Here is a 15,935-nt window from a genome sequence, read left to right as displayed (position 1 = left end):
CCTCGCTCTGGCTCTTACAGCAAAGACACACCTGGATTATTACGAGAGCCTCCAGCTGTGTGCAGATGTTTCGGAGCCTGTCACCTCGGTGTTCAGAGAGGATTTATCTTTGTAGTATTTCATTACGGAATAAAACGAAGCCGAGGGAAAACTAAACACAGCAGCTCATGTTCAACTAGAGTCTCGTCGCTTCAGAACTACAACACACGTGTAGCATGAGCTGCTGTGATTAGCTTCCCCTTCGTTTGTGCTAATGCTAATGCTAACACTAAAAGGTTTCAAAGACATGAGGCTGTAGTCACGGTGATGTCATTATGTCCCTGATCCACGACTGACACCCGTTATGGAGGAGATCAGGTTTTAAGTTTCATCCATAACTGTTAAGGATCCCGACTGTCGCAACAGATCGACTGAAGATACTGAATAGTTGTTTCCAAAGTAAAAAATAATCACAATAATCGTCTAATACTTCAATATCGGGATATATCGTATCGTATCGCGACCCGTGTATCGTGTCGCCTGAGACAAGGCGATATACACCCCCAGTAACTTTCCCTGCTCCGACCCGGAGGCCCCAATACACACTAATGGAATCAGGAAGAAGAAGCTAACAGGCTAACTGCGGGCTAGCTCCACTTAAACAGTATTTACAGATAAACAATGATCTCCAGTGTGTAACTGATGAACAGTATCCCTCTGTGCCTTTGTCGTTTCTGTCAGAGCAGGATTTACTCTCACGGACAAATACTGAGTAAAACACCACATGTACGACACCTGCAGTGGCGCTGACGGCCTCTAGGGGCAGGAGTTACTTATACTGCTTTAAATCTGCCTTAGTCCCATTAAGAGACATTCAACTTAGCGGCAGTTTTTGTTTCACGAGCAGAAAGTCATGTGACTCTGAGTGGACCCTCAGGACGAGCTGCTCTTCCTGCCCCGTTACTCCCGATGGTGCCTTGTCCAAATAAATGAATAGCTCAGGTTTACGGGCAGACTGTGAGTGGGAAAATACAGTGTGTTTCCAGGTTATTACCAGGGAAGTGTCCAGACTCCTGGATCAGTCGATATCCAGGTTATTAGAAACCAGGTGATTAGAAACCAGGTTATTAGAAACCAGGTGATTAGAAACCAGGTGATTAGAAACCAGGTGATTAGAAACCAGGTGATTAGAAACCAGGATATTAGAAACCAGGTGATTAGAAACCAGGATGTCTCCACAGTGTCCTGTTCTTTTCCCATCGCTGACGCACTGAGCATGTGCGAAACAGACACTTTATCTCAACAAAACACTGAGGTCGTCGCTGCTCTCGGACCAAACCTGTTCTTATTCTATATTTTCAGTTCTCACATCTGTCCCTGGAGCTGAGTGAACTCTGTCTGAAGGACAGGGCTGAGCCATGAATCCAAACATTCAATTCATTCATGATTTTTAACCTCTTAACTCCCGCCTGAACCCAGAGGATCGTTTTTCATCATTTTTTTGTTGGGTATTCAACTCATTTATGTAATATTTTTGTCATTTTTTTAATCAATTTTTTTGTAATTTTTTTGTCAATTTTTTGTCAATTTTTTGTCATTTTTTTAATCAATTTTTTATCACATTTTTTGTCAATTTTTTGTCAATTTTTTGTCAATTTTTTGTCAATTTTTTGTCAATTTTTTGTCAATTTTTTTATCAAATGTTCGTCACTTTTTTGTCACATTTCCATCATTGTTTTCGTCTCCGTTTTGTCGCTATTTCCTCACCTTTTTCCCAGAAGCTTTTGGATTGGGGTAAAGCCAAACTGGAGAAACTGTGCTCGGTTCAGGCGGGAGTTTTTAAAACAGACGGTGTGGAAAATGGCTAAATGGTAAAATGGTAAAATGGCGTCCGCCTGACGAGCGGCGTGAAAATGACCCCAGTGGGACCAGAGCCGCTCTTTTAGCTCCGCCCCTTTCCCCTGGAGTCTCCACGGAGACGGTCGTCAATCACAGCTGAGCTCCAGGAGGATAAAACTGAAGGTTTAATAAGAAGCAGACAAAGAATATTCAGAACAGGAGGGTCTTTCATCGCCCCCTGGTGTCTCTGGACAGAAAACCATGTTTGCAACTTCACTGCCACCGGTCCGGAGAAAGCAATACACACTAATAGAATCACGAAGAAGAAGCTAACGTGCTAACGGGCAAAGCTAACTGCAGCTAACGTCATGGATGAACTATATCCCTCTGTCCTGTCTGCGTAGTGTTTACTCTCCAAGACAATTAAGAAGAAAAAAGAAATCGTAACTTGCTACGACACCTGCAGTTCCGCTTATGGCCTCTAGGGGGAAGAGTTATAGAACTGCTTTAATTGTTTAGCCAAGTATTTAGCTCCTTACCATATTTGTCATTAGCTCCGCCCCTCTCTGGACCCTACATAACCGGTATATCCAGAATGCTGTCATAACCAGGATGTGCCGAATAGCCAGGTCGTCTCTCAGGAAGTGCACTGAAACATCTGCATTTTGAAGGCGAGGCACAGCTGGAGCAAAGACCAAACTCAGACTTCACGATGTCAAAAGAGTCGCTTCACACTGGGCTGAATGAAGACGCCTGTGAGACGTCACTGGAGGAGCAGAAACTCAGGAGTCACAGAGAGTCCAGATGGTTAGTGCTCTTTCCTCCTGGATGACTGAGAGCTCACTAACCAGAGGTGCCTTATCCTTAAAGCCGCACTGCGGAGCCTGAAAGCAGCTAAACATAAACCTCTTTAAAATAAACAGAAACGTCCATCGAAGCTGCCGCCGGGTTCTTCAAAATAAAACATCTGGAAATAAAAAGAAATGATTGATTCATATAGATCCATAAGCTGACGTCCTTTTGCACTGAAGGTGTTTGGTTCGAACTGTAGAGTCTATTTATTTATTGTTATTTATTGTAATGCTGTAATGTCGATATGAGACTGAAATGTGCCTCAATAAACGATGTTCGATGGTTTGTGGGAGTCCTGAGTTACTCAGATTGTAAACGTTGGAGAAGGAGGAGGTTCCCCTCGGCTCGGACACGCCCCCTCGGCTCGGACACGCCCCCTTGTCTGACGCGTTGCCAGGTTTTTCCAGAGAATATGACCAATAACAAGAGTTGAAGAGAAGGTCCCGTTAGCTCCATCTCTGAACAGTTCATGAAAACAGACCAAAAACAAGTATAAAAACAAGTTTAGAATAAGACGTTTTGTCTTGTTTGAAGGAAAACATTCTGCCAATGGGGTAAAGCATTTTTTTCTTGCTAAGAATTTATTTTTCCTAGAATATTTTTCTCATCATAAAACAAGAAAAAAAACACTAAATTTAAGCAAATAAATAACTAGAATTAAGCAAAATGTCCTCAGAAAATGGAATCATTTAAGGAAAACATTCTTATTTAGTGAAACATTGAGGTATTTTACTTAAATGTTGCTCGATTTAAGTAAAATGTTCTTAATAAATACACGTCTCCATGATGTGGAGCCAGAATCACCTGCTGGAGGATTCACCTATTGTACATGTTTTTAGTGGCAGACACGGGGAGAACATGCTCCACACAGAAAGGCCCCGTCCTGGTGGGAATCGAACCCGGGACCTTCGAGCTGTGAAGCTGAGGCTCCGCCCACTTTAAACAATGGAATGTGTTATCTCTCTAATATATAATAATGTTCTTTGTCTGAAGCTGAAGAAGATTCAAACAGTCTTACTTTCTTGTTACAACAAAAATATCATGTTTTTTAGCAAATTTATATGAAATAGAAATGGCTGGATTTTATTCCTAAAATAAGAGAAAACTTTGCTACACAAAACATTATTACTTTTTAGGGAAAACATAAGAACTTATTTCTTAAAGTGAGACATTTTCTACTTGCTTAGAATCCACTTTTTGCACCATCAGAAGAACAAGGAGGTCCGTCCACAACGAGCAGAAGACTCAGAGCTCACGGCATGAAGAACTAAAGCCTAATAAGATCCTGTCTGTCTCACTGTCGGGCCGTCAGGGAGAAGAAGATGGAAGAACCTGGTCCTTCAGGATGTTCAGGTCAGCAGCTGAGGCCTCAGTCCTGCAGGGGGGGCTCTCGGTGCCTCGTTTCAGACTCAAATAAACAAATCCAGAAAAACCGTGTGGAGCAGAACCACAAATGCAGATCACAGGAAGAGGTAAAACATTCATCTGTACCAGGAGAGAGGGAGGTCTCTTCCTGTTTTCACATCACCATGACGACACATTTTATTTGCCATTGTCAAAGGTCCCGCCCCCTCGTTCCACTGTTGGTTCATTAAAATGTGAAGTGTGAACAGAACATGGCGGAGCCTTCAGGACCAGTGGAGGTCACATGTGTCTGTGACCCGAGAGAAAGACAGCTTTGGGAAACCTCCGGCTCCAAGTAAACATCGTGTTTTGTCTTTTTTATTCTGACATGAAACCAAGATGTTGAGGAGGAAAGAAGCTAAAAACTGGAGCACGGCCTGGTCTCTCCTTAAACAGGCAAATACAAGCACCAGCGCCCTCTGCTGGTCAACAGAGGCACTGCAGGCCTGCTTCCATGTCTGAGAGTGACTGTTCTTTTAACCCCTTAACTCCCACCTGAACCGAGCATGTTTTCTCCAGTTTGGCTTTACCCCAATCCCAAAGCTTCTGGAAAAAAGGTGAGGAAAGAGCAACAAAACTGAGACGAAAACAATGATGGAAATGTGACAAAAAAGTGAGAAAACATTGGCAAAAAGTGACGAAAAATGAGTTGAATACCCGACAAAAAAATGATGGAAAAAATGTGATGACGTGAGGAAAAAGCTCCTCTCGGTTCAGGCGGGAGTTAAGAGGTTAACCAGCGTGAGGAAAAGTACAGATTAACTGTGTCATATTATGGAAATGGCTCCTGTTCGTCACTAGAGGGCGCCACTGCAGCAAAGCTCTGTTTAAAGAGAATCCGTTTGAGTTCTGCAGATACAGACACAGATATGAGGGAAGTGTATCACAGGTTCTCTTTCTTTTACTATTTTCAGAAAAAGTCATTTTAATGTAAAAAGAATCTGAATAATATGTTTGTTGCTCAAATATGAGTTTATTTGAGCAGCAAACAGGCACAGACAGATGTTTCACAGGAGCGTTTCACTCTCAGGAGGAACTTCTGTAAAACCTCCCCTGACTTAAACACTGACTTTATACAGGGGGGGGGCAACGTCAGGCCCGTGGGCCAAATCCGGCCCTCCAGCACAAAACCTCTGGCCCTCAAGGTGATTTTGAGAAACATTATGACCCAATTCAGAAAGTAATTCAACATGTTTAAGGTTAAATGGGAGAAATCCTGTCAATGCACCCAATGATATCATGAACAGCTCTGGCATCTGTAGAAAGTGCACTGGAAAAAAATAAAGAAGAAGAAATGGCAGAAACTCGAGATTCAACTAAAGTTTGAGTAGATTTGGTCTAGTGCAAGTCATTATTCTCTTAAACGTTTTAATGCAGGCTAGCTGATACCATAGACATGCACTAGCCTAGCATTAGCCTAGTGCCACGAAACTCTTCAAACACAAGAACTGCATGAATTACAAAACAAATATCTCCATAAATCAGCAACACTCTGGATAACGAGGACATGAGGCCCTAAGTCAAACATCCTGAAACATCCCTTTAAGTCAGATTATATTGATGTGAAAAATGTAAAACAAGTCTTTTTAGAAGTAGAAGTTCATTTGCCTGATTTCAAAGTGGGTTTAATGCTTGTTCCATTGGCATCAGCGTTTGTATCTTTGTCTTAGATTAGTCCAAAAAGACTCAACATAAAGAACCGTTATTCAAAGTCATTTAAGAAGGTCATGTTTCCAGTGTTTTACTTTGACCTAAAACTGGCGGCTTCGGCCCTCGGGCTTTTTTACAATGAAACAAATTGTTCCTCCGTGAAGAAAACTTGCCGACCCCTGTGTGGCCGGGACAGGTGTGGTCAGGTGATCACATGAGGCTATAAAGGGAGGAGCTACACAGGCTTACTTCCTCTTTCTGAGCAGGCCTGTGCACACGTTGCTTCCTGTTTAGGTTTTAAGGTTCTTTTTATTGTAAAACACTGACATTGTGAATTATTTTGTATTCTTTTAAGGGTCTTAACAGTCCAGTTTTAAAGGTATGCTTTTAATTGTAAATTGTTCTGTTATATTGTTTAATAATCGCACTGTGCTTTTATAGGCTCAGTGCTGGTTGCCGTTTAGTTTTGAGTTAGTTTCAGTTTACTGTGTCATTTAATTTTAAACAAGATCTTCAACCTAATCTAGCTACAGGTGGGTGGGACAGGGGTTCACTCTAGGTGGTGATTTTATTAGTAGTTTTGGTGGTGGCACATGTATATATGGGTGATTTCTGTTATGGAAATGGTGTTTATTTGTGTTTAACCTTGTGTTTGTTTTTCACTAATAGTATCTCACCCCAGCTCGAGGCCACACCACTACAGTTCCAATCCAACCATGTTTAGTATTTGTGTTTAGTTGTAAATAAACTCTGTTGGACCCACACTGACTGTCTGGCTTTGTTATTGAAGCACCTGTAGTTTAAAACGCCTTGCTAGTGTCACACCTGGTTTAATAGTGTTGATGGACACCGGGAAACATCTGTTTGTACTCGTCGTCCTTTGCTCCATAATATTTATCAAATGTGATCGAGCAGATGATGAAAATAGAAAAAGAAATGAGGAAACTAATCCCAACAACCTCAACGTCAAACTAGTTTATCCACAGATTATAATCACACGTCCAGAATCACATTTTGTATTCACATTTTTACTCTCAGCCCACACAAAAGCCTGATTTAGATTAGATTAGATTAGTTTATTTGAGCAATTTCAAGTTCCAAGTTTTTACAAAAGAAAAACACAATAATGCCCAAAAGGGAGTCGACTGTAATTGTAATATTTGGAAATTCTTCTAATGTTCTCGACACTTGTGACAGCGCCATCGGCCCTCCGGCTTCCTTCTGTCACCCTTTTGCAAGGAATCTTGGTGTGTTTGTAGACAATGAATTTAAATTTGAGAAACATATAAATCATGTTGTCAAATCAAGCTTTTTCCATCTTAAAACCCTAAGCAAGGTAAAAAACTATCTACCTGCCTGTGACTTTGAGAAAGCCATTCATGCTTTTATAACTTCGCGACTTGATTATTGTAATTCTGTGTACACTGGTCTTGGTCAGCGTTCAATCCGTCGCCTCCAGGGGGCGCTAAATGCAGCCGCTCGTCTCCTTACAGGGACCAGAAAGAGACAGCACATCACCCCTGTGTTAGCTGCTCTACACTGGCTCCCTGTGTATTATAGGATAAGGTTTAAGCTTTTACTTGTTGTCTTTAAATGTCTCCATGGTGCTGCTCCTCTGTATTTGTCTGAGCTTCTGGTACGTCACGCCCCTGCTCGGGCTCTGAGATCTGCTGATCTGCTGCTTTTAGAGGTTCCCCGCTCCAAATATGTGACTAAAGGGGACAGGGCTTTCTCTGTGGAATGAACTGCCTCTCCACATCAGAGCTGCTCAGACACTGGACCAATTTAAATCTTTGCTTAAGACACACTTTTATGCAAAAGCTTTTAACACTGTCTAGCACATATCTGGCCAAATCTAAGCTGTTAGTGCTTTGCTGTTTTGTATATTGTGTTTTGTTTTTTATTATTATATTTCTATTTGTTTCTGTACTGTAGGCCTTTTGTGAAGCACTTTGGTCAACAGCAGTTGTTTTAAATGTGCTATATAAATACATTTGATTTGATTTGATTTGAATTGACTGAAGCAAACAATGCTTATTTATGCCGAACCCTTTCAACGTATTTACAAACTTTACAGCTGCTGTTCTTTTACATTCCGGTTTGTTCTGAGACCAGCTCATTATGGTACAATTAAGGAACAAACATAGGAAATAAGTTTACATTGTCTTTGGTACAGAATCAGGTTTGGAAAACTGTCTTATAGCACATTCTTAAGTATGGAATGGAATGGTGACAGGTTGTTGCTGCCCCATATAGAACCATCATTGCTATATTTATATACACCTGTACATGGACAGTACGTGCATATATAAACATATGGTTTCCTTCTTGTGTGTCTTAAACATTTGTCATCTGTGAGTACATTTCAGTGTGTCCTGGTCTATGCGTTAAAAGAAGCAAGATTTGGGAAGCTGTTGCCAAAAGGGGGCGCCTTCGGGCACGGTTAGTGCTAGATGTTCTGCTCCGGAGGGACAGTCTGCTGTGAAAACGTGAGCTATCATGACACAAATTAAGGTTAGGGCCAGAGAATTGGGTATTCAACTAATTTTTGTAACTTTTTTGTAATTTTTTATCACATTTTTGTCATTTTTTTGTCAATTTTGAATCAATTTTTTGTCACATTTTTGTCACTTTCTTGTCACTTTTTTGTCATTTTTTTTATCACATTTTTGTAATTTTTTTGTCATTTTTTTTGTCCATTTCTTGTGACATTTTTGCCATTTTTTCATAAATTTTTTGTCACTTTTTTGTCAATGTTTTCTCACTTTTTTGTCACATTTCCATCATTGTTTTCGTCTCAGTTTTGTTGCTATTTTCACAGCTTTTTTCCAGAAGCTTTTGGATTGGGGTAAAGCGAAACTGGAGAAAATGTGCTCGGTTCAGGTGGGAGTTAAGGAGTTAACCTTAAGGATTAGGATTATTTGTATTTTTAGACAAACCAACCCATAGATCTGTACAAACTCACAGCAGACCGTCCCTCCGGAGCAGACGATCTAGCACTGACCCTTCGAGCACAGCCCACCTCCTGCTCAGCCTGTTCTTCATTGTACATTTGGAGGAGCCTTTGGGTGTCCTGGTCTGTGCATTACAAGAGCAAGATTTGGGCGACCCGGTGCCAGGGTGGTCCCACTCGAGTACCCGGTACCAGGGTGGTCCCACTCGAGTACCCGGTACCAGGGTGGTCCCACTCGAGCACCGGGTACCTCTTGCTCTTGCCCTAGTATTTTGCTGTATGTATTGGATATATTTATTTAGGTAGGAGAGTGGAAGGAAACAAGGACGGTCACATGGAAAAGCAGACAAGAGGCGATAACAAGTGTATTCTTGAACAAGTACATACATTTAAAGTGCTTAATAGTCGCACATTCTTTTAGCTTTTCATCCAGTTTATTCCATAGTTTTACACCACAGACTCTTTTTTGTTGAATCTACTTTTGGGTGTTTACATTTCCATTTAAACTCACTTCCGTTTGATTCGACACATCCCAGATCCTTTTCCTTCTCTGTGGGTTCAGATGTGGCTGATGTGGAATAAACCGCGTGACCTCATTCTCGGTCCAGTTTTGTGGAGTTGTTTTGTGTAAATGTGAGTGAGCCCGGAGCAGCTGACCTCAGAGTGAGCAGAGCCGCACAGAGAGGCCTTTCTTCAGCCACAGAGCTTTTACTCTGAAGTCCCGCTGCTCCGGGAGGAAGCGCTGCGCCGCGACGCTGCGTAAACTTGGCGCTCGTCTCCAAAAGAGAAGTTTGGGGACGTTTCCTCCGGCGGCGCAGAGGAGGAGACGCCGACGCTCGAGCCAGGGTTTGTGGAGCTTTGTCCCGTGTCCATGTCCTGACCCCGAGAGAGAGGGACGCGCCGGGGGCCCAGGGAGGGACATGTCGAGGGAGAACACCACCCGCAGCCTGGACAGCATCGACCTCTCCGCTTTACGCGTGAGTCACGACGCAGCCGACTTTTCTGTCACTTCTCTGCGATGGTCTGAACACGGGCCGAACTGGGGCTGAACCGGGACTAAACCGGGACTAAACCGGGGCTAAACCGGGACTAAACCAGGGCTAAACCAGGGCTAAACCAGGGCTGACTTTAGAGCGGCACCAGGGCTGATCTGGGGCTAAATCAGCGATAAACCGAGTAACCAAAGTGACCAAAGTTAGAGCTACATCGTCTAAACTAGTTCTCATCCAAAATCCGCGAGACTAAACATGATCCAGGACTAAACCAGGACTAAACCAGGACTAAACCAGGTCTAAACCAGGTCTAAACCAGGTCTAAGCCCGGGCTGAGGAGCGTCCGTGGCCGAGGAGGAGACCGTTACTTTGTTTGCTCAGCTTGTTTTCGTGTTTTCTCACGGGCGAGTCACGATTCAAGAGCATTTTCACTCTGAGCTTTACTCAGACTTTACTCAGACTTTACTCAGACTTTACTCAGACTTTACTCAGACTTTACTCAGACTTTACTCAGACTTTACTCAGACTTTACTCAGACTTTACTCAGACTTTACTCAGACTTTACTCAGACTTTACTCAGACTTTACTCTGACTTTACTCAGACTTTACTCAGACTTTACTCGGACTTTACTCAGACTTTACTCAGACTTTACTCAGACTTTACTCAGACTTTACTCAGACTTTACTCTGACTTTACTCAGACTTTACTCTGACTTTACTCAGACTTTACATCGGTTTATCTGCGGCTCCGGGAGACCCTCTACACTAAACTTTTACAGATCTCACTGGTCCACACAGGGCAGATGTAAAGCGTGACTTTAGATCAAAGTTATTATTTTATTTACAGTTTATGGGTTTGTGTGTTTTAAAGAACAAAGTCAAAACAATAATAATAAATCCTAAATAATTCATGTCTCGACATCGATGTGATATAACTATGGTTTATGTGAATAAATATAATAATAAAGAGTTCAGTTTTATTGATGAAAATCTATATTGTTTATGTTTTTTTAGATTTGAATGATTTGAATGTTTATATCTCGATATCGATGCGATAACGATGTATCTTTCAGCCCTAATACATACAAGCATCCACAACAAGCACTTACATGTACATACATACATGTACACACACACACACATGTACACACACACACACACATATATATGTATATGTATATATATATATATATATATATATATATATATATACATACATATATATATACATATATATATACACATATACCACTCAGGGGGAGGTTTTACATAAGTTCTTCAACGTCCTCCTCCTGACTTAAACATGAAGCTGCAGTTTGAGACATTTTCACTTTACAAAAGTTGTTTAGAGTTTAATAGTTTTGATGGACACCGGTAAACATAGATCTGTTTGTACTCGTGCGTGGGCATTTTCTCAGTCCTTTGGTCCATAAGACCGAAGATTTATCAGGTTTGATCGAGCAGATGATGGAAATAAAAAAAGAAATGAAACTTTTACCAGGTGTTCTTGTTCTAGCAGCATCTGGATGCTGGTCTATGTCGTTTGTTCATATTTGAGAAATAGACTCTTTGTAAACCTTTTTACAGTGCCAGGTTTTTACATCTACATCGTTCTGGAAAACTGTTTATTTAAGTATATACCCATTTGCATGTACCTGTACATACACACATATAATACACATATAATACATATTCAGCTCAAGTTCACAGGTTGTTTAATAAGGTCATGAAGAAGCTTTGTTATTTTTCTGATTGACTCATTTGTATTTGCGATATTCACCACACAAACCCTCAGTTCTTCATGTTATTGTTTTAATGCAGGAATCGTTTAGTTCGAGTCCAGATCAATCCATTTATTTCAGTCTGATCTCGTCTTAGGCCACACAAATTTCAAATAAACTTTAATTAAAAAGTTTAATCCATTTATTTTCACAGTTTTACAAATGTCGTTTATCTGCAGTTTGGCTGAAATCCTATATTTAAATCTAAAGTTGCAGATTGTGTAGTTTGTGTAGTGTTATATGGAGAGACTGTTCCCTGACTGTTCCTGAGCTCTTCTATGGAGACTGTTCCCTGACTGTTCCCTGACTGTTCCTGAGCTCTTCTATGGAGAGACTGTTCCCTGACTGTTCTCTGACTGTTCCCTCCCTGTGTGCTTCCAGGACCCCGCCGGGATCTTCGAGCTGGTGGAGGTGGTGGGAAATGGCACGTACGGTCAGGTCTATAAGGTCAGTCCTGCTTTAAGAACCTTCAGGACCTCCTGACTCGTTCCTCTCCTGGAGCCTCAGTATCTTCAGTGATGGACCATAAAGAATCAGCTGCAGTAGTTCTTGTTTCATGCTTCACTCAGAGCCACCACAGAAACCAAACCACAGGGCTGAGGTTCTGTTTGTTCTCCTGCTTATGGAGAGTCTTCCATCTGACGGAGACCGACAGCTGAAAACAAAATCTGCTTCTAACTCCTGAAGGTCCACCAGCTCCATCAGTGATCATGTGACTGATTCCTAGAGGCCGATTCATGGATATTTTATAGTAAAAACAGGAAGTCTCTGTCCGAGTTTAAACTGAGCCTCGGGGGAGTGAGGGAGTGAGGAACTGAGGAACTGAGGAACTGAGGAACTGGGGAACCTGCTGATCAAACTGTTTTACTGTTTTACTGTAAATGTGGCTTTGTCTTTCAAACGAGCTCCATCTGAAGAACCGACCAAGCAAAACTCAGGACTCGTGACGGTTTCACAAACTGTTCCTCCTCACACCTGAGCCTGCCCCCCCCCCATGTTTTGTTAAACGCTGATATTCGCAGCTGCTGTTGCTGCAGTTTCACATGTGTCCGACATTTAAAGCCCCACAGAGTCGTGGAGGGGCACAGAGGGGGGGGGGGGCAGAGGGGGGGGGGCAGAGGGAGGGGGGCAGAGGGGGGGGGGCAGAGGGAGGGGGGCAGAGGGAGGGGGCAGAGGGGGGGGGGCAGAGGGGGGGGGGCAGAGGGAGGGGGGCAGAGGGAGGGGGCAGAGGGGGGGGGGCAGAGGGGGGGGGGCAGAGGGAGGGGGGCAGAGGGAGGGGGCAGAGGGGGGGGGGCAGAGGGAGGGGGCACTTCCTCCTGGAGCAAACTGCGGTTTGTGGTGGAAGAGGTGTCAACTCCTGTTCACTAAAACTACTGCACTGCCACACACAGTACTGCACTTTTCTTCTGCACTACCACACAGTACCGCACTTTACTACTGCACTACTGCACTTTATTACTGCACTGCCACACAGTACTGCACTTTTCTATTGCACTACCACACAGTACTGCACTTTACTACTGCACTACCACACACAGTACTGCACTTTACTACTGCACTACCACACACAGTACTGCACTTTACTACTGCACTACCACACACAGTACTGCACTTTACTACTGCACTACCACACAGTACTGCACTTTACTACTGCACTACCACACAGTACTGCACTATACTACTACACTACCACACAGTACTGCACTTTACTACTGCACTACCACACACTACTGCACTCTCCTACTGCACTACTGCACTTTCCTACTGCACTACCACACACTACTGCACTCTCCTACTGCACTACCACACAGTACTGCACTTTACTACTGCACTACCACACAGTACTGCACTATACTACTACACTACCACACAGTACTGCACTTTACTACTGCACTACCACACACTACTGCACTCTCCTACTGCACTACTGCACTTTCCTACTGCACTACCACACACTACTGCACTCTCCTACTGCACTACCACACAGTACTGCACTTTACTACTGCACTACCACACACTACTGCACTCTCCTACTGCACTACCACACAGTACTGCACTTTACTACTGCACTACCACACAGTACTGCACTACCACACAGTACTGCACTTTACTACTGCACTACCACACAGTACTGCACTTTACTACTGCACTACTGCACTTTACTACTGCACTGCCACACAGTACTGCACTTTATTACTGCACTACTGCACAAAGGGTATTTCTGTGACGGGTGTATCTCCCTCAGGTCCTTCCTCCTCGTCAGGCTTTAGAAGAACCTCATGTTCAGTGACTCCTTTGTCTCATCTTTCCTTTAAATGTCACAGATCGACTTTTCTGCTCGAAATATCCTCAGTTTATGACATCGCTTTTTGTCACGTTTTTGTTGTTGCTTTTCAGAGTTTTTCTTCAGGAAGATTTTAGATTTGGGTAAAGCCAAACTGGACAAAACGTAACACTGGGCCGGGATTACTGTAGTTTCTGTTCCAGTTACCATTAGCATTAGCATTAGCATTACCATTAGCATTAGCATTAGCATTAGCATTACCATTAGCATTAGCATTAGCATTAGCATTAGCATTAGCAGTTTCCATCAGAAGTCTGTTTGCAGAGGTTAGAATGAACTCTGATTGAATCTCCAGAGCTTCATATGAGCAGTACGTCCATATCCAGTGTCAGATCTCCGGAATCCAAACTCCACGTCCTGTGTCGAAGCCTTGAGTTCGTGTCTCATTGATAAAGCTCATGTTGGTTCTAAGGGCGTATTCAGACCAGAAAAGTCCTTTGCTCCACTCGTTTGTTCCGGATCAGGAGCGTTTGGTGCAGTTCGTGTTCAGACTGTGCTTTTTACAAGAGAACTCTATTTTGTAAACACGTGTGTGACGATCGAGGCTCCCACTGGACACAACGACCACAACACATGAAATAAAACATTTTACGCTCACTTTGATAATAAAAGAACCGTGCAAGGCTAAACCACTGACCTTTAACCTCAGCTTCACCGGAGCAGCTGGAGGAAGAGGAGTTTTCTGGATGAAGGGTCGTCGTCTGAGCTGTTTGTTTCCATTATCTCCACGGGACAAACTGTTGGTCTTGATCCTCCACTTTTCTTTAATGCGTCTGTACTTTCATTGAAGTTTGGCGAAGTTTTTTCCACTTTGACGCCGCGGCTGTTCAGGAGACGCTCGAAGTCTCGGCTTCATTTTCTCGCTAAACACGAACGCATTTGTGTGTCTTTTCTAGCAGTTGTGTTCGTGCATCTGCCCAAACATCCAGGAGCTCCAGGTCTGTCCACAGCTCATATTTTGTAGCTTCCATCCAGTGTTAGCGTTAGCAGCAGTGAAGGGATTACTTTTCCTACGGTGCCTTGTTAAAGGAACAGGTTCTTCCACACTGAGATATGTTCTTACCTGAGCTGTGACGAGTTCTTTAGGACCTGTCTGATCTTCAGTCACGTAAACACAGCGCAGACGGCGTTAGCATTTAGCCTCTCCCTCTCTCCTCTATAGCTCCAAAACAGGTCAAGATAGAAGCTACCAAGCTCTTCCACGTTTTCCCTATTTAAATATGGTTACGTGAAGTGTTCCACTACAAAGTATAATTACACAAAGTTAAACAATGTGGATTTTCTAAGCGGATAAAAGGGGGGACTATATTGTAAGGCGTAATAATACCAGGAGTAGATCGAAATCCGCGCATGACAAAATGACAAAAAATGACAAAAAATGACAAAAAAATTTACAAAAAATTACTAAAAAATTACTAAAAAATTACAAAAAATGACAAAAAGTGACAAAAAAATTAATAAAAAAAGACAAAAAAAGACAAAAAAAAGACAAAAAAAAAGACAAAAAAATGACAAAAAATTTAACAAAAAATTTTACAAAAAATGACAAAAAAATGACAAAAAAATGACAAAAAGTGACAAAAAGTGACAAAAAAGTGACAAAAAAATAAATAAAAAAAGACAAAAAAATGACAAAACATTTTACAAAAAAAATTACAAAAAATGACAAAAAAATGACAAAACATTTTACAACAAATTTTACAAAAAATGACAAAAAAATGACAAATTTTTTTACAAAAAATGACAAAAAGTGACAAAAAGTTACAAAAAGTGACAAAAAAGTGACAAAAAAATAAATAAAAAAAAGACAAAAAAATGACAAAAAATTGTACAAAAAAATTTACAAAAAATGACAAACAAATTACAAAAAAGTGACAAAAAAAATTCAAAAAAATTTCAAATAAAATTACAAAAAATTACAAAAAAATTACAAAAAATTACAAAAAAATTACAAAAATGTACAAAAAAATGACAAAAAACAAAAGTTCGAAATTCGCGCAGTAAAGTGAAGATTACTGTGCGGATGCCAAACTACTCCTGGTATTATTACGCCTTACAATATAGTTCCCCCTTTTATCCGCTTAGAAAATCCACATTGTTTAATTGTGTGTAATTATACTTTGTAGTGGAACACTTCACGT

General features: G+C 41.8%; 1 protein-coding gene across 4 annotated transcripts in view; it reads left to right on the top strand.

Annotated features, from left to right (window-relative positions):
• The first annotated feature begins 9,503 nt into the window (after positions 1-9,503).
• The window catches only part of LOC306962842 (mitogen-activated protein kinase kinase kinase kinase 4), a 92,100-nt gene continuing 85,668 nt past the window's right edge, over positions 9,504-15,935 (top strand). For all 4 annotated transcript variants that reach the window (XM_079556171.1, XM_079556173.1, XM_079556172.1 and 1 more), the window contains exons 1-2: positions 9,504-9,654; positions 11,832-11,897. In XM_079556171.1, coding sequence (XP_079412297.1) covers positions 9,598-9,654; positions 11,832-11,897 — 123 coding nt within the window. In that variant the 5' untranslated portion in view covers positions 9,504-9,597. The remainder of the gene's footprint in view (positions 9,655-11,831; positions 11,898-15,935) is intronic.

This window comes from Gobius niger (assembly GCF_951799975.1).
Source record: "Gobius niger genome assembly, chromosome: 5".
Classification (NCBI taxonomy): Eukaryota; Metazoa; Chordata; class Actinopteri; order Gobiiformes; family Gobiidae; genus Gobius; species Gobius niger.
The sequence above is the reverse complement of the archived record's forward strand: the minus strand, read 5'-3'. Positions and strand labels throughout refer to the sequence as shown.